Here is an 18,861-nt window from a genome sequence, read left to right as displayed (position 1 = left end):
TGGGTGGTTCTACTCCTAAAGCAAAAACATTTGCCAGGGTCGCTTGCTTCTTCGCTGGGGGTTCCTTCACTTGCTGCGCTGGCTGGGCACGGTTCACAGTTTGGGCGTTCTGTTTGGTCGGCTTTGACGGACATGAGGTCGCATAGTGTCCCATCTCGCCACAGTAGAAACATGTGACAGACGAGAGACTCGTATTCTTAGTTTCCACAACGGTCGGACAAGCTCGAGCAAAATGCCCAACTTGACCACACACATAGCATCCCCTGGGATCCATGTTATTCACTGCACGTCCTCCTTGGTTAACAGTCATGTTGACTTTACCACGACCTGCACCCCAATTTCGTCCTGCCACTTGATTCACCTTCCGGGAATTCACAACTTTAGTCTGCTGGACGGGTTCCTTCTTTTTCTCTTAGGCCATAATCTCTTTTTCCGACTCAATGGCCTCCTCAACACTCGCTGCTCTCTCTTCCACTTCTACGACACTTCGATATGTCACAGCGTGCAACCTTCCCTTTATATCTGGCCTGAGTCCATTAAAGAACCTCCGGGCCATAGCTAGCATATCGTCATTACCCTGGTATAAATACCTCCGAAGTCGGGTGAAAACTCTCCCATATGCTCGAACACTCATCTCACCTTGTTCCAAACGCAAGAATTGATTTTCCAGTCGATCACGCGACTCTGGTGGAAAATATTTCTGCTCAAACTCCCTCCTGAATATATCCCATGATATAGTCTGAAATCGATAGCGGGAAACCACAGTATCCCACCATGCACGAGCGTCTTCTTGTAGAAACTTGACCGCGACTGGTCTCCTAAATTCCTCCGGACATTTAGACATCTCAAAATTCGTCTCCAATTCTTTTATCCACGCGTCTGCTAAGACCGTGTTCAAATCTCCCTTGAACTTGGGAAGTCCTAGGTTCCTCATCATCATTACCCATTTTAGGAATTGGTCTGATGAATCTTCGTTTGACTGATTTGATCGATTCTGCTGCTGCTGGATCATGTGATTCAAAAGGTCTTGAATCATCTTAAGAGCTTGCTGGGTCTCTGGTACATTCGGCTCACTCGGGCCTTCTCCACGAACTTGGTCTCCTCTTGGCATATCCCGATTTGGGTTAGCAGCGAACTGCCCCCTTGGTGGAAATCCTGGCGGATACATATCCTCAGGTGTACTGAAGTAGGTTGAGCTAGTTGGTGTGTATCTCGGCGTCGCGCCAGGTACATACCATTCAGGCATATACATGTTCGGTTCAAACATGTCTGGGAACAACTCTTCCCCTTGCGCATCATCAAAATACGAACCCCACTCCTCCGAACCAAACTGTTGACTTGAACCCCTCTCTGTGCCCGGCGAAAAGCGCATGGATCTAGACCTGTCGTATCCTTGACCAGACATCTGCATCCATGATCAACAAAGGGGTTTACTTAATCCCATCTAACCCTAAGTGATGAACGAACCGGATTAGCCTAAGTGTCTATTGCGACCATTTTGACTGGATAAAACGTTTGAAAACGCGAGTCATATAAAGCATTATAACCATGCTCTGATACCACCGTTGTAACGCCCCCGAACCGTACTATGACCGCCAAGGCCATCGGACGGCCCCGAGACGCCACTTGGGAAACGTTCACCAACGATCCGGCCGGGTAAAAGAACAGATCAGGACCCATTGGCCAGTCCATCGGCGAGGTTCCCGACCACACGACACGTCCTTCAGGCTTTGCAACCCTATGGATACGCCGTGCGTTGAGCCAACTCGGACAAAGTCTATACCAGTATGACTCCCGCGAATAAAGAAAATCCGAATATTTTGATTTAACAAAAAGAGTTATTACAAAAGAGTTTTTGAACAAGGCTTAGTGCCGAGTTTGATAAAAACATACTTGTATTTTACAATAGACACAAAATAAAACTACTCCGGGTTCCTATCGTTCACCACGCCCGCTAGTTCCCTCTAGGGTCACCTGCAGCACAAAATATCATCATAAGTAATCTAAGATTACTTAGTGAGCTCAGGGTTCCTGTAGAAAATAATTCCCCCAACCCCAATCATCAACAACAACGACATGCAAGCAAGCATCACAACTTCAAGCAGTCAAACAACAATCAGAGATAGCATGCGGAAGATAATGAGCAAAGCAAATTAATCTTGCAAGCAATAACATCAACATGCAATAACATGCATCAACACACAACAACATAAACTTGAATTAAAACAAGAGTTTTATACAAGTTCTATCTCATGGGCCCGATATACTTCCTCTCCCTAACCCCTCATGAACAACCGTATTACAGCCACAAAGGCATGCAATCGGACTTCACTCAAAGCTACACCGTCGTGTAGACAGCCTTGGCCAGGGTAGCGAACCCAGTAACCTCCGAGCTCTTCGTAACCAACCCTATGACACACGAACATGGGTTGCTTGTCGCGGCTGCATGTGGTACGGATGGGAAGGACAGCTATACCAAATCTTACTACACTTAGCCGGAATTTCTCGCGGACTAACACGTCTTATGACCTCTCCAAAGTTGATACTTGAGTTTTTATGGTTTTAAACTCATAACTTTACAAGTATCTCAACATGTTATCACCCTTGTTACTAGAACATCCCGAACTAGTAACTGGTATAACCTCACCCCACATGCATTTAAACAAGAAAATCACAAAGAAATTCAAGTAAAATGCAACTAAATGCTCATGCAACCGTGCACTAGATGGATGTCTTTGTTTCCCATCTAGTCCGGTATGAGTATGTGCCTGAACTCACAGAAAACCGGCGATCTCGGTAAGAGTGGTCGGACTTTCTTTCACGGCAACACTTGAACCCTTTCACTTGTTGAAATCGAGTTCCTTCCCGATTCAACACTTAACTGCGGTCGTGCGATAGTCTTGTCTTGCTTTCTCTCCTCTTCTCCTCTTCTCCCTTGCGGCAGCACTTCTTCTCTTTCTTTCCTCTTTCTCTCTTTCTCTCCTCTCTTTCTTTCTCTCTTCTTTACTTAAGCAATTTTTGTGAAAATGAGAGAAGATGGAGCTCCTTATATAGAGAAAGAGGTGAGCGACTTGGCCCAATGCATGTGCGTCGTGTGCCTCTCTTCTAGGCCACACAATTTTGTGGTTGTACACTTGTCAAGTGTAAACAACACTTGTCACATGGAATCTTCTATGCCTTCTCCATTCACACTTGCATGAAATTCGATTGGTTGCATGGGAATCTTGATGTCTCCCACTTCCAATTTTGTTGTAGAGATTCCTTGGAATATCCTCTTGATTCCACTCTTAATCTTGCATGAAATGCGATTGGCTGATTTGTGAGAAGACAAATTCCACGATTTTTGGAAATTTGTCGACTCGACCGGTCGTCGGTCACTCGTCGACGTCACCCGGCATCTCTCGACCATTCTCTCGACAATTCTCGGTCGACATCGATAGTTCTCGTCCTTCTTCTCGGACGCTATCGGCAACTCTCACTTCTCTTTCTCGGACAGTGTCGACTACTCTCGACAACTATCGGACATCCTCGACAACTCTCGGCTCTATCGGATATCCTCGGTAAATCCTCGGACAATTTCCCTCGACTTACTCGACAACTTCTCTCGACCTTCACGGTACGTCACGGACAACTCGGGCGGTACGTCTCGGACGACACGGAATCTCTCAATCCGTTAAAAATTCCTCAGACTTTTCTTCAGCAATTTTTATGTTCTCCTTGCTGGCTCCCTTTCTTGACCTTTTTACCTTGGGTTTTTATTTTGATTTTTACCCCTTGGTAAGGGTCACTACAATGCCTGCTTTCATCGAGGTTGACAATGAGACATCGAACTCTTCGTCTTCTCTTCCGAGAGAGGTACCTCTTCCGTCTCTTGTGATTGATCTGTCCGATGATGTGCCGATTCCTATTCCGTCAAATCAGGGAGTCTCGTCCTGGCTGTGCAAGCGACAAATATTTGCTGAGATTGACATCCGGGAGTCTAAGCGACCTCATATTGCTAAGGAGAAGGGTATATCAACTTTCCAAGGTGCGAGCTCCAAGGATTTTGATCCCAAGCGCTTTGAATCGTTTGAAGCATCGCGTAGGTATGGTTTTTTCGCTTCATGAACTCTTGCTCCAGAAGTCTGTTTCGCTTTAGGAGCTGATGATCAGACTAGGGAAATGATAGATAGGGCTAGGCTACTGAAAAATTTTACACAAGTAGGGCCTTATGATTCGGAGGTGGTCTACGAATTTTGGGCAAATCTACCCACGGTTAAGGTAGAGGGGGAGTCGGTTGATGTTCTTGTTCGTGACTGGATCTATGAATTTTCTCCAAGACGCATCAATGCCCTGTTCGGTCTACAGTCGGTTGATGTACGCGAACAACGGTTGCAGACACCAGAAAGCTGCAATTTTGGAGGAAGATCTAGCACTTTTCCTGTCTGATGGCAAGGTCAAGTCCTGCAAGCAGCTGGTTTCAACGACCATCAAGAATCCGGTCATCAAGGATCTGCACAAGATTTTTTGCAGCAACTGGTCTCCCACGGTGAACACCGGATATATCTCGACGAACAGAGCGATGGTCATCTACATGATCATGCATCGCATTCCGTTTGATTTTGGAAGGATGATCTATGATCAGATCATCCAATTGGGTCTGCAGGTTCAATCTGGGTTCTGATTGCCTTTTCCCAGCCTCATCTATCAGCTGTTGGAAGCTCAGCGACCTGTTCCAAGTCGTCAACCACATGACACCAAGAGGACCAAGGGTAAGAAGACTGCCACACCTTCACCACAGCCGGATCTTCGGAGTGGGTCTACAGAGTGCAAAGCCATCCGGTTGGCCATCAAGATTCTACAAGACGCATTGGAAGACGGTAAGTAGTTCTTTTCTTTGCTTGCACTTTTCGATTTGTTTTATTGATTTTTTTGACTGATCTGTGCCAAACAAGCAGGGGGAGATGAGTCTGATTCTGAAGCTTGAGGGGGAGTTTGAGCTGTGGGGGAGCTGTTTGTTATTTTTGCTCTATGTTGCTTTATTGTTTCAGACTTGTTGGTTGATTTTAAGACTTGTTTTGGATTTGTCCGATAATTTGATTGGTCTTAATGTTTATCTGTTGATCGCTTAACCGTATGTTGCTTTTGAGTGATGTGATGCAATGTTGGTACAGTTTTATCTGTTTTTGGCTGTTAATGGTTGTTTGTTTTTGTCAGGTTAAATGCAATGGATGCTTGTTTGACAAGTTCAGTCAAAAAAGGGGAGATGGAAAGTGCATCAGAGCTCTGAAGTTAACAGGAGGCTGTGAAGTGTCTCAGAGGTCTGATATGCTGATGTGGCGTGAAGTGCTGATGTGGAGGAAGATTGTGGGATGCGGTGACAAGATGCGTGAGAAGGAAGGAAGAAGAGATCAAGATATACTCAAAGATATTGAGAGTATATTTGATTACAAGAGATAAGGAAGGATATATTCTTAGGGATAAGGATTATATCCTTTTAGTTAGGATACACAAAGATCGTTTGTGTGGGTATAAGTATATTAGGGCTAGCCGCAAAAAGAGCTAGCACTTGTGAGATAAAAGTTGTGAGAATTGTAAACCTTCAAGCAATCACAAAAAGCTTAGAAGGTGAGTGTGTTTAACTCTTTTCGATCTACACATGGTTTTGTTTTTAGATAGATAGGATAGTATCAAGTCTTGTAAGAAACGAGAGTTTTATATAAGATTGATTAAAGCGTTTGCTTGACGCGTTCCAAGTTGTGAGCTGCATTTTCATTTTCCAATAAACATACTCAAACAATCAAAACGTGTAAATAAAGTTCGTATGAAACGAGATCAGCATTTACGTACATGTTTACAAGTGATGAGTCTCCCCATTTGGGATGAATGGACCCATTGAGATAGTTTCTAGAGAGATCACTGCAGAGAAAGAAGAGTGTGACCGTTAAGTTAGTTAGCGACAGACACCAAAGGTGACCGATAGTAGTAACATTAGAGGGTTAAACATTGGTGAGCGAATCCGCTTACATGTCTTGAAGGAAATGAAGTCTTGAAAAATCTGTAGGAAGAGATCCCTTAAGGTTTTGTTCCCTGAGAACTCTGTTTTCATCATGATAAGAGGTAAAAGAAACATTTCAAGTTAATAAAATGGAAAAAATCTAGATTGACCTAAATTATGGGTTTTATTATCTAAATAACTCATAAAATATTTGGGTTATTTTAGTTTTTTTTGTTCCTAAAATACCCTTTTTCCTTTTGATAGGATTTTTTTTTTACCAAAATATCTCTCCAATTTTTTTCTGTAGGTCGCGGATTTTTTTTTTTTTTTTTTTTTTTTTTTTTTTTTTTTTAAGTCTGTCTTTCAGTTGTCATAGATTTTATATTCGTGACAGATTTTATTATTTACGACAGATTTTTCCACGACAGATTTTGTATTTTTGACAGATTTTTGGTCGTTCGTTATGACAGATTTAATTTTACTGACAGTTTTTTGTTATGCGAGAGACTTATTGTTGTTTTTACCATAGACTTTCATACTATGCGACAGATTTTTTTTTGATTAGTCGCTACAGTTTTGTTTTTAAGACTATTAGTCTGTGGTTACATGACAGATTTGTTGACGAGAAAATAATTACTAGATTAACATTAAGTGATAACAGATTTATTTTTTACAACGACAGATTTTTTTATTTTACCAAAAAACTGCGGCAAGGTGGCAGATTTTTAATTTAAAAAAGAAATCCTTGATTAACCCACAGTCGAATTGTTGTTGTTTCATGTTATGGCAGATTTTGGTTTATGTTATGATAGTTTTTAGATTTTTTTAAAAAATCTGTGGTTTACTAACAGATTTTTTAAAGAAAATAACATTTGCAAGAATGACTTTAAGAGTGTTTACAGATTTATTTACGTTTTTACAGAATTTTTTAAGTTATGACAGATTTGTTTGAAATTTGTATGATGACAGATTTGTTTTTAAAATCGTATAGTGACAGATTTATTGTTTCTTTTTTTAAGTTATGACAGATTTGTTTTAAAAATCGTATGCTGACAGATTTTATGAATGTCATAACATATATGTTTTTAAATCCTTATAATGACAGATTTATTGTTTTGTTTTGGTGACCAATATTTTTGATACATTGGTGTGGAGAGACAAATGGATTTTTGATAAACACCCTAGAGCTCCATTCCGTTCCCAAATCTTTTTTGATATGAATTTGAAGGTAAATTCTCTCAGGGAAACAGGGTCGAACAGATGGGACAGGGACAAAGTTCGTTCTTTATTTCCCCCGGATGATGCAAAGCGGGTGTTATTAATGCGCTTAAAGGTTGGGCATAGTGATCGTTTTATTTGGCCGTACACTAAGTCAGGATCTTATTCTGTTAAGAGCGGGTACTGGTTGGTGCAAGATTTAGCTACGATGTATGAGCCTCGAAATGAAAACACGATTGCACATAATAAGCTGAAGGCTAAGGTGTGGGAGGTCAAAACAGTTCCAAAAATCAAAACTTTTCTATGGCGTATGCTTTCTGGTGCCTTAGCCGCCTCTGAACGTTTGGCATCGAGAGGTTGTGGAAGAGATGTGGTTTGCTTGAGATGCGGGTCTCAGGTTGAAACTATCTGTCATTTGTTATTCATTTGTCCTGTGGTAAGACAAGCTTACGCATTGGCTAACATTCCTAACCCTCCTGGAGGATTCTCGGAAGTTGATATGGATAAGAATTGGGAACATTTTACAATAGTAATGCAGGATGAAGAATTACCATGTCTGGTGAGGACTGTTGTACCATGGTTATTATGGGGAATCTGGAAACATAGGAATACGGTCTGATTTCAGGGCAAAAACGGTGACATACAGGATTTAGTTCTCAAGGCACAAGACGAATCCTCTCAATGGATTGCAGCTCAATCACTGCTAGCCGATACAACCTTAAAGCCTCATATAACGCAGGGCTCTGTTGAAAGGAAGTGGTGCAAACCTGCAGTTGGTTTTGTTAAATGCAACATTGGGTCATCATGGTATAGTACTTCACGCTTCTCTGGTGGTTCTTGGATTCTGAGGGACGCATGTGGCCAGGTAATTTACCATGCGAGAACTGCTTTTCGAGCCTCTGAATCACGCTTTATAGCGGCACTGCAGTGTTGCCTTTGGTCGGTGGAAGCTCTTGCTATACTTCAGGTTGATAAAGTAGAGTTTGCTATGGATGATAGGATGGTCATTGAGGCAATTAATAACCCTGCGGCTTGGCCACGCTTTAGTATTCTGTTGTCTACAATACATGAAGCCTTATCCAATTTCACAACATGGCGAGCCAGTGTGGTTGTGAGCTCTGCAAATTCTGTGGCCTTGGCAATTGCGAAGAGTGTTACAAGAGATGGTAGACTACAGTCTTATCTATCCCTTGGAGGGCCGTCTTGGCTCCATAATCAAGTGAGGGATGAGGCACTTTAGTTTGTGGTTTGATGTTTTTCTTTTTTCTGCATTTTCTTTCCTTGTTCAAACATTCTAATAAGTTCTATCAGACGACAAAAAAAAAAAAAAAAAAAACTGATTTATTTTGTTACTAAACGGCAGACTTAATATATGTATGGCATATTTTTATGATACTTGCCATATTTGTCATCGAAACCATATAACTATTAGGATTATAGATTAGGCAACGGTTTCCTTAAAATTCGCGATCTCCATCATCGGTTTCCTTAACATTCGCGATCTCCATCATCGCCTCTATTTTTTTTCCTTTTGTGTTCTTTATCCAATCAATTCCGATGGTTGTTTTTTCCTTTTGGGATCATCTAATATTCGGTTCTGGGTTCTAAATCTTAGTTATTGGGTTTTCTCTTCACTTTTTCTGTTTTGGGTTCGTGACCGTAATTTCTCACGTATCAAAGAACTGGATGTCACATGGATCAAGTGATTCTCGTATGTGGTAAGTGGATTTTTGAGGAATCGAAATGGTTGTTTGCTGTGGATAATAAGAGAGGTTGTCGAATTCTAGAGTGTAACAACAAAACGAGTTATGATGATTGTATTCAAATGGTGTATGAGGATTTCTGTTTGGATGACAAAGTATATGATGTTGGGTTGAGTTACAAGATTTCGAAGATGCTTTTACAGAAGTTACCGAGTGATACACCTCCAGTATTTATTGGTAATACTCGACAGTTTCACACGTTTTTGGGGCAACTGAAGAGGGATACTTTACGACTTTGTGTTGAAGTGAAGGAAAAAGTTGTGTGTGAATCGAATCAAAAGTGCCCTTTAGTTGATCCAATGTTACATAGGAAACGTTCAAGAAACGAGGAAAATTTAGTGGAAGATGTTTATGTTGAAGATGTTGTCGCTAAGGAAGATGATGATGATGCTGACGACGACGAAACTAGATTTAATTATTGTGACGATTCTGATGGAACATATTCTGACGATGAGAACTTTGCCAACTATGGGATTCTACCAGAAGAAGAAGAAAAAACGAAATTACCATTGAAGAAGAGGAGTACTGGTATTTATATTGAAGAGCAAAAGAATGATAAACATTTTGCAAAGTTGGAATTGTCGTCTCTTGATTTGGCTGTTGGACAGTGTTATGAAACAAAAGAGCACTTGGAAACAAGGTTAAGGATACTAACCTTGGTTCAGAAGTTTGATTATTTTGTTTATAAATCCACACCATCTCTACTGATTGTCAAGTGTTGGGTAAAAGGATGTTCTTGGAGGGTACGAGCTACACCAACAAAAGAGTATCCAAACTATTTGGTTGTGCACGTTTGTATACTTACCTAATTTCTATTTAATTGTCATGCAGAGTCGAGTTGACTATGCTAAATTGCTCAATGTTCAAGATATAGATGCACATCAAATACAAGTGACAAGTGCATCGTCTCTCCATGTTGTTAATTTAAAAGACAAAAAGTGCATGTGTTGTAGGTTTGACTTGGAGAAATTGCCATGTGCACATGCAATTGCAGCAGCTGAGCATCGCAAAGTTTCTCGCATTTCAATGTCACACCCTTATTTTTACACGAACTACTTGTACAGTTCCTATGAAAATGCCATCATGCCAAGAGATTTTGCACAATCCGTTCCTGAAGCTGTGGCGAAGGACGTTTGTTTACCACCTATACCTCGACAACAAGCAGGAAGGCCAAATAATTCGAGGATTAAATCTGCATTGGAGATTGCTATGGAAAAGAAAAAGCCAAGAAAGCTATATACATGTGGAAATTGCAATCAAGTAGGACATAATCGCAAGACATGTACTTCATAGGAACTTTGTTTTCTTCTTGATTATTGCATGATATTTATGTTCAGACACGTTAAACTTTACGTTCGCATTATTTGTCTTTACGTTCGCATGCTATTTATGTTCAGACACGTAAATTATCTTTACGTTTGCATTATTTGTTTTTTGAACATACAGGTTGAAATTGATAACATAACACAATAACCTTTGAACATAATCAAACATAAATCCACAGCAAAAAACTAGTTCATTAGGATGAAAAAGAATAGTACATAAGATGAAAAAGACTAGTACATAAGATGAAAAAGACTAGTACATTACAATCTACTCTCCCTCATCCATAAGGTGAGGGACTTCTATGTCCCCAGCATGAAAGTAAGGATCTGGTTCTTTTGGTACGACTAACTCTCCCACTTCGTCATAAATCTCTGCAGCTAGCTTTGTCCGAAGGGATGGTATGTTTCTATCGCTTAGGCCTTCAAATGTTTTCCCAAGAGCTAAACATTCTATATACTTCAGTGCATACACTCCACAGTCTCCTGGATCTTCATTCAGTGGAACATTTCTTTTCACTCTTCTCACATCTAACATTGCAAAACTCTTCTTTCGGATATCCTCAGGAACAAAAGCACTTAACATTGCAGGAATCATTTGCCTAAAAGGCATGCAATATTTAACAATGTTTGAATCTTTCACCAATCCGGGGATGCTATCATAAACATTAATCGTCCTACTCGGCAAGTCAATATGCAAAGCCACCCAATGATCATCATTGACAAAAAGACAAGCATATAAGTGATCTACCTCAGTGAACCACTTCTTGTTTGTCGGAGAATCAGTGGGAGCTGTTCCGTTGAAATGCTCTTGATAGGTTTTCCTGAACAAGAAGTTCTTAGGTTCATGTGCAAACTGATTGTAATCTTTTTCTAGCTTCTTCGCGATAAAATATTGATCCAAGAAGGTTATGCGTTGCCTAGGATACGGAAATGGATCACGCATCAACCGTTTTCGAAACATAGCCATTGCAGGAACCATGTGCTACATTAGAATATAAACGACATTAGAATCATGTAAAAAGCTAAACATATTTTTTTTTAAAGAAAAAACAGAGAACTTTAAGAAAAAAAAAAACAGAGAACTTACATAGCTTTTCAACCATCCATAGTTATAGCTTGGCCACTCAACTCTTGGAGTTATAATCTGCCAATAGAATCTCACAGAGTAACTGTCCGTTGTAAATCGTTCATTCCTGTAAAATTATAAGACAATAAAGATTAGCTAATCATTTATCCCTTTAACGTCTATGAGTTTTACCCAAAATTTTTTAAAAAAAAAAACAAAACAAAACAAAAGCTTACTCATCAGATGCAAGGAACTCCATAAGTCGCTTGGCTTTCACATCTTCCACAGGTTTGATATGGTCGTCATCTGTAATTATGCGCTTCACTGTAGAGCTTCCAATGAAAGGAAACTTCTGCGATCCTGCCAACTGTGGCACTCAATTACCATGAATCACCCCATCTAATTCCTGTAACTTATCCTGAAGTAGTGATAATGCAGTATCTACCACTTTACTAGCCTTCTGTTGTATAGGGTCTGACCAAGCCTCTTCAGAACTAGAAACCATTTTCTGATTTGCTGCTATGACTTTCTCAGTTACATCTTCAACCTCATCCATGTCGACATTCATTTTCTTTTTTTTTAGCAACTTTCGGAACCTTCTTCTGCTTCTCTTCCTTTGAACCATCTAAAACATCCACACTCTTCATCTTTTCAACCTTGATTGCTGATTTCACTGCTACCTTAGCCAAACTACTCTTCTCTTTTCCCTTAGTCGCATCTTTCATCTCACATAAAGAAAGATCCTCTGATTGATCGTCTCTCCTTTCCTTCTTGTTTTTCACCATGGACACTTTTCTCACAACTCGTGGGACAGGAAATTCATCATTCGTAGTTTCCTTCATCTCAACAATCCAAGACTGTGAAGAAAGGAAAAAAAACATGTCAATGCAAACGTTAAAATACTCGCACAAAGCAAAATAAATTTTTAAAAAAAAAACTTAGTAGAAAATGAAAAATAACTTATAGGTGCTTTACTATGGACCTCATCTTCTCCTTTATTGTCAGAAGTGGCCTCCTTTGGTTGAGCACAGGTTTTTGCCTCTTTACTTTCTTTCAAAAAAGATTCGAATTTAGTCTCCAAACAGGTCATCCTATTGCTCAGATTCTTGTCCAACTCTGAAATACTACCATTCAGTTTTTCCAACAGCTTCCAAATATCCAACAAGGTTTTCTGATCAGAACGTACATCCTGCAAGCGTTTATATACAAGTAAATCATTCAAGTCTTAACTTCCAAGGATAATAACATTTTTTCACAAATCAGAAAACTAAACAAAATCTAACCTGGATATGTTCTTTGCATAACTTCTCCTTCATGTCTGGAACTTCTGCTTGTTCATCATCATAAGAGTGAGCCTCTTTCAACTTCTTTTCCTTTTGACTACTTCTGATCTCACCATCTTTACCAGCTTCTACTTTTCGTTTCTTCTTCCTCACATTCACTGTTTTGAATCCTTCCCAAGCATTGTCTCTTAGACGATTGTGAAAAATATCTTCAATCAAGTTTTCAAGGTCTGGATCCTTGTTGTCATCCGCGTCGCACCATGTAGGATACAGATCATCCTCTGAAACTGGAAGCATATGCCTAACACGGACCTACAAGAGAAAAAGCAATAAGTATTTGAACTTTAAAGGAGGTTAAAAACTCAATATGAAACTGTTTGGAGACCTGTTTGGAGAATCTGAGCAATAGGATGACCTGTTTGACTTGTTATCAACACGGACCTAAGATTTTGACTCTTATAAACATGGTACAACAAAATATGAAACTGTTGCAATAACAAAATCTTTTAAACTAACCTGTCCATGCTCTTTCTTCTCTTTTTCAATGAATTCTTTAAAATTGATATGTTTCCTAGAAGATTGCCAGTTAAGTAGTGGAACACCAGCCGATTCTAACCTTCTCAAACCACAAGCTTCTCCTACGCCTGGAACGCTCTCGTACAACCAAATCAATAATGCATGAACACATCCTTGTATCGTGTATGATGATTTGTCAAAGGCAACAGTCTTGAGAGAATTTACTAAACTAGTAAACGCCACTCTACCCCATGGATATTTCTCAAAAGCCACCGGATCCAACACTCTTTTAGCGGATGCCAAGGGGATGCTAGATCCACTATGAAGACCATGTACACAAACAGATAGTAAACATAACCTACCAACCATGGTTCTCTCCTCAGGAGACCATGTCTTGCAAAAATCAACCACCTTTAGCAACTCATTAAACATTGGACCTTCAGTGTTTTTTTTCTAATTTCATTTTTGCCCAGAACTCATGATGATCAGCTTCGAAGTGGTCTGACACGTCAAATGGATCACAATTCAAGCCTGTTATATGCGCAAATTCATTCAAAGAAAATCTGATGGGCCTATCATCAATCAACGACCAAACCTCATGGAAGTTGTTGACTCTCAGCTGATGCGTGAGCAAGTAATGAACATTCTTTGTGCACCATGTGTACGACAATTCAGTAAGCTTTAAAAAAACTCCAAGGGATGATTTCTCCAAAGATTCCCACACATCCGACCCTAATCCTTCTTTCAAGGGTCCTATTTTTGATAGAAAACAGTTGTGGTTCATGCTCCTACTCTGCAAAGGCGATTTCCCATCTACATATAGTGGAGGAGGATATTTGGAGACTTCGGGGGATGACGCCATTGCTTAAAAAAACAAAACACTACATTCGTAAGTAATGTAACATGGAAACACAACATACTTATATGCAAACAATATTTAGTAACATACAAAGAAATCGGATAGATGTTGAATTCGTTAGTAGGATCACAATTTCTCATTTTAGATTAATATTTGGTTCTATCAAACTATCCTATCACAGCAAATTGTGATCCTCTATTGCAACCTCATCTACCTAGTACTTTCTATGTTCTATTGTTTTCTAACAAAACAATATCGCTATCAAGCCTAAAAAAAAAAATTGAATTCACACAGTGTGGAAGGGAGAATAAAATTCGATCACATCACCTTTTATCACAAAGTAACAACTAAATCCAAAGAAACTTATGCAATCTGATGTCGAATACAAGAAGTTCATTTGTTAATCCAATGATGTTGACAAACATTGAAAAACATAATTTAACAATCGGCATGCAAATTTAAATCAGATGAATTAAGAATAAACTCACCAATTAAGAAGTTTCGGCTGGAAGAAGAACAGTAGTGGCCGGCGATGCAAACGCAGAGGCGATTAAGCTGGCAGAGAAGACAAAGATACTCGACGATTAACCCACTTGAATCGCAAACCGAGAACCTCTTCAATCGCAAACCTAGACCCACAAAGACCCACGGCAAAGGAAAGAATGAGGAGATGTAACTCTCCAACGCCTGAAAGAGAAAATTCGTCGACGTCGACAAAAACAATATCTTACGGCGGAGAACCCAAAAATAAAAATGTCGGGTTCTAAAACCCCTAACTTAGAATGAAAATAATATTAAAAAAAATGGATTATGATATTATTTTCTGATTTTTACTCAAATCAAAAATAATATAAATTTCCTAATTGAATGGGGTAAAGTTTTTTGGACTTTTAACACAATATTTATGTCAATCTAGTTCTCTAGCTCATTTGGGGTTTAAACCAGTAATTTTTGGGCAAATTTGTGTCAAACCGAGTAATTTTCAGTTAATAAAAAGGGTCTCCAAATTATAGAGTCATACTATTATTATGAACTTTCTTACGAATAATTTGCTAGATAACAAATTCTACTTTATTAAAAGTACAAAAAAAATCTTCTCTTCTCTCTCTTCTCTCCAGGCGTCCAGCGAAAAACACAACCACTTTTTCTTCTTCTTTTTTCTGGGCCGCCGGCGTTTGCCGGTGGTTCCTGTTCAGTTTTTTCATTATTTTTCTTCTTATTTACTAATAACTAGTATGGAATTACATCAGATTTGTCGATTAAATTTCTTCTTCAGGATGGCAGCAATGTTTGTGATCGTTTTCCCAACTGAGAAAAACAGTTACCAATTTTTTTCAAAACCATTGCCAGATCCGAAATCAGAAGCACCTTTCCCAGAGATGGTTACATCGATTGATTTGATTATAGGTCTATGTGCTCTACGATGGCTAATTGCAGTTTGTTTTCTCTTTCTCATGGTGATGGTTGTGTTGGTGACTGTACCAGCGAATTGGATTGATCAGATTCAGAGTCAATCAAGACTGAGTTTGTTTCCAACGACATCAACAATTAATCAAACGCAATCAACTTCGATTAGAGTCTTTTACTTTGGTGATCTGAAACGAAATCGTTTCTGGCTTATTTCTCCGATAGTGGAGCCGATTATTGCTTGGCGAGTAAATGTGAATTCTTTTTCTGGATTTATTCAAGTCAAGCCCGTGATCTCCGTGAAGAGTTTGTCAACTCTCCATGATGACCAATATTTTCAATATTCTTGTGAGAAGGAATAAAGCATAAGATTCAAAGACTATATTGGTGTTTTGGTCGGCGAATATGGGATCCCGGAAAGGCAAGTCTACATAGGAACAACAGTAAGGTGATGTGTGAAACTAATCGGCAGCGAAGTTTATGGCATCCCAGAAAACATGATCAAGATCCACTTCAAGCAACATATCAGTGTTTATGTTTAATCAAAGTGATGCAAAAAGCATCTGGGAGTTTCATCTATAAGGTGTTAGCCCTTAACAAATATATGAAGAGGGGACTTTACAGATTTCATCTGTTGCCTGTAAGGCTTTCGTTTGTAAAGCAGGGTTACTTCCACTTCTTCATCGAAATTGTGTTCAATTTCCTTTATTTGCTTCAATGGTTGTATTTGAATGGATGTATAATGTATCATGTAACAATTTTATGATATAATAAAATTGATTGCCGTTAAAAAAAAAACAAATTCTACTTTAACCCACGTTTTTAAGTAATTATGAATTAGCTAGAAATCGATAAAAAAATTCGTATGGGAAAAAAAAAATACCGTGAGAAAATGTTAGGAAATTCCTACAAATTTTCTACAACACGAATAGTCAAAGGAAACACATAGAAAATTAGAAAATTGGTAAGGATTCAGTTGGAAAAAATAATTCACCAAATTTTATGACCATGTTGATATAACTATAAGATGATGTAAGGGGAAAAAAAAAAAGAATAAATGAACGCACATGCCGGTGATGTGGCAAACGACGGAGGAGGAGTTACAAGTAACACTTTCTGTGAATCGTATACCATTCATCCCCCTTACAGATGAACTAACGCCGCATGGATCCACTTCGAAATCCCAACGCACTTGCAACTTATCCGCTACACCTCTTAACGCATCCACTGCGAAATTAAAATCACGAGAACTAAATTTTATACAAGGCATGCACCAACAGAAACTTTATATCTCATACACATACCTTCTTCTTTGGGTGTTGTTGTAGCGGATACGAAGTTGGAGAGGACAAGAAAAACGAAGAAGTAAGGTAAGAGAACTTGTCGATTGAACGACATTATAACATTGGGGACTTTGTATTATTAGATGAGACAAATGGGCATTGATTTAGACAAAATGGGCATTTAAGTCATCTACAAAATTTGTGTGATTGATTATATACAGCAAGAGTGGTCTTTGCCGACAGAGTCAATCAACAAAGTATGTAAAGAAACATCAAAGGGATTTTTTTTGCCATTACAAAAAAACTTATGAAAATACCATTTTTTGAATAGTTTGTTGAATTTGCCTGAAAAAATAACAATCTGTATTTTCAATTTTTTTGTTACAACATATCCTTTATACCAAATACTACACCATAAAAACAAATGAAACCGACTAAACCAACAAAAACGAATAAAATCTATGTTAAATCAAATTTTTGTAACCTAAAAATTGAAAAAATCCACAAACCAAAATCAACAAATACTATTCTAATAATGGTTTCTCATAACTGATTGAACATTAAATTAGTGAGGGCGACAATATTTATGATATTGGATGAGCCCATTAATTTAAACAATGTATAAACTATACATAATGAAATGTTCTTCTTTAAGACAAAACCCTAGTTCTTTATACTATAAAACACAAGTCACTTGTCCAATAGAATTAAGACATATCAGATTTTTTTAATTAATAGAAAAAATATAAAAAATAAATAAAAAATACAATGATCGTGTAAAAAATAGGTTTGCGCTTCAACTGATTCTTTCCCACGATCTCAAATGCTCCACTCTGCTTTTTTCTTTAACAATAGCAACATGATTTTCTACAAGAAGCCTCTGCTTCTCTTCCTTCTATCAGGTAAAAAAAATTTGAAGTTGTCGTTTCATGTTCTACTTTTAGATTCACATGTAGTTACCTTCTTTTTTGTAATTCACAATTTGTTTCGTATTTTTCATAAAAATGATCATCAAATTCTTTATTTCTCAAATTTTTTCTTTTGGATTTGCAGGTTCAGATTCTAGCTGTTTCTAATTAGCCGTCGTCTCTTCATTTGAAATCTCTGACCCCAAACAGATGTTCTTATCTGCAGGTACCTAATCTCAATTAGTAGCAAATAATGTGAAGCTTATTTATGATCCAAAGAGAATTGTTTTGCTCTAACCAGACACCAGTTCTTATAGATAGCAGATCGTCTTTTTGATTTATGATCTATATAGTTTCATCCAATTCTATTTCCTTTAACTGTCAAACCAATCGTTAGTTGGTTCAACTCCATAAGGATCTATTTACTGTTAATATTTCATCTATTAGTCTGATGCTATATATGATGCAAAGCTTTAAAGACTTAAGAAACTTCGCAAAGCACGAACAGATCTTGCAACAAGGCTCGGATCTGGTCACACACGTCTCTTCCCCTTTGATGGCCGAAGCGATTGCAACTCTAACTGCGGTTGAAGTTGCAATCGCTTCGGGTTTCACCCACCTATCGATCGCCTCAGACTCTCAGACGTTAGTCAAAGCTTTGAATTTGAAGCTCCACTTGAAGGACCTTCACGGGATTCTCCATGATATCTTAGATCTATCCACTCGTTTTTCCAGTTGTAATTTTCGTTTTATCCCTAGAACCTAGAACCAGATCGCAGATGGTCTAGCTAAGAGAGCTCTCTCTATGTCTCTAACTTGTATGTGAACCGTCGGATAGACTTAATACAAGTTTCTGGTTGCCCAAAAAAAAAAAAGAAACTTCGCAAAGTAACAAACAACATAAATATTTATTCTCGACGGTTTTTTTTGGTTGTGTTCAGATAAATGGCAAGTTTTAACTGTGGTGTTTCAAGTAGTAATATGAAGGTTGAAAAACGTTAATAGGAACGTAACTTTTGTCTGCATTTAGACTTTGTTTAAAACATAACTTTTGTCTTTGTTTTTACTTTATTTTGCAAAGGACAATATCTTTCTTTATTTTGCTTACAAGTGATGTTCTCTTGGAAAAAACAAATTTATAATAATAACTCATCCATTTTTATTTTCAATGCTATTTTGTTTCAGGATCACAAGAGACACGAGTCACTTAGATTGTATCACAAAACTAAAGGGAGTGTATTGAACTTGATATTTTA

At 38.4% G+C, this 18,861-nt stretch overlaps 2 protein-coding genes, 1 long non-coding RNA gene and 1 pseudogene across 4 annotated transcripts; all 4 read right to left on the bottom strand.

The window, feature by feature from the left end:
• Positions 1–1,893: 1,893 nt before the first annotated feature.
• Positions 1,894–2,993, bottom strand: LOC147937790 (uncharacterized). The gene is made up of 2 exons (XR_015565477.1): positions 2,779–2,993; positions 1,894–1,974 (listed from the first exon to the last, which is right to left on the bottom strand). It is a non-coding gene; the product is annotated as an uncharacterized LOC147937790 (long non-coding RNA).
• A 7,460-nt stretch (positions 2,994–10,453) lies between these two features.
• On the bottom strand, positions 10,454–11,749 carry LOC147937789 (uncharacterized). Its single transcript, XM_087464144.1, has 3 exons — positions 11,586–11,749; positions 11,371–11,476; positions 10,454–11,265 (listed from the first exon to the last, which is right to left on the bottom strand). The coding sequence occupies exons 1-3, from the start codon at positions 11,606–11,608 to the stop codon at positions 10,552–10,554; spliced, it is 843 nt and encodes a 280-aa protein (XP_087320270.1). The 5' UTR covers positions 11,609–11,749; the 3' UTR covers positions 10,454–10,551.
• A 148-nt stretch (positions 11,750–11,897) lies between these two features.
• Positions 11,898–14,719, bottom strand: LOC147937788 (uncharacterized; annotated as a pseudogene). The gene is made up of 5 exons (XR_015565497.1): positions 14,496–14,719; positions 13,149–14,012; positions 12,633–12,944; positions 12,332–12,538; positions 11,898–12,206 (listed from the first exon to the last, which is right to left on the bottom strand). The product of XR_015565497.1 is annotated as an uncharacterized LOC147937788 (transcript).
• Positions 14,496–17,183, bottom strand: LOC104715041 (putative leucine-rich repeat receptor-like serine/threonine-protein kinase At3g14840). Its single transcript, XM_087464145.1, has 3 exons — positions 16,719–17,183; positions 16,482–16,641; positions 14,496–14,694 (listed from the first exon to the last, which is right to left on the bottom strand). Exons 1-3 carry the CDS (start codon positions 16,810–16,812, stop codon positions 14,637–14,639), a joined length of 312 nt encoding a protein of 103 aa, XP_087320271.1. The 5' UTR covers positions 16,813–17,183; the 3' UTR covers positions 14,496–14,636.
• Between the last annotated feature and the right edge of the window lie 1,678 nt (positions 17,184–18,861).

This window comes from Camelina sativa, chromosome 9 (genome assembly GCF_030686135.1).
Source record: "Camelina sativa cultivar CO46 ecotype springtype chromosome 9, ASM3068613v1".
Classification (NCBI taxonomy): domain Eukaryota; kingdom Viridiplantae; phylum Streptophyta; class Magnoliopsida; order Brassicales; family Brassicaceae; genus Camelina; species Camelina sativa.
Note: the sequence above shows the minus strand (reverse complement) of the source record. Positions and strands in the feature narration are given on the sequence as shown.

What these genes read in the sequence shown, in the direction of transcription:
- LOC147937789 (XM_087464144.1), bottom strand. Translation starts at nt 11,608, where the DNA reads ATGGAGTTCCTTGCATCTGATGA. An exon ending in GAGTTCCTTGCATCTGATGA is followed by an intron (nt 11,477 to 11,585) that starts GTAAGCTTTTGT and finishes ATAATTTTACAG; the next exon opens with GAATGAACGATTTACAACGG. An exon ending in ATGGATGGTTGAAAAGCTAT is followed by an intron (nt 11,266 to 11,370) that starts GTAAGTTCTCTG and finishes ATTCTAATGTAG; the next exon opens with CACATGGTTCCTGCAATGGC.
- LOC104715041 (XM_087464145.1), bottom strand. Translation starts at nt 16,812, where the DNA reads ATGTCGTTCAATCGACAAGTTCTCTTACCTTACTTCTTCGTTTTTCTT. An exon ending in AACAACACCCAAAGAAGAAG is followed by an intron (nt 16,642 to 16,718) that starts GTATGTGTATGA and finishes TTAATTTCGCAG; the next exon opens with TGGATGCGTTAAGAGGTGTA. An exon ending in GTTTGCCACATCACCGGCAT is followed by an intron (nt 14,695 to 16,481) that starts GTGCGTTCATTT and finishes TTTCTCTTTCAG; the next exon opens with GCGTTGGAGAGTTACATCTC.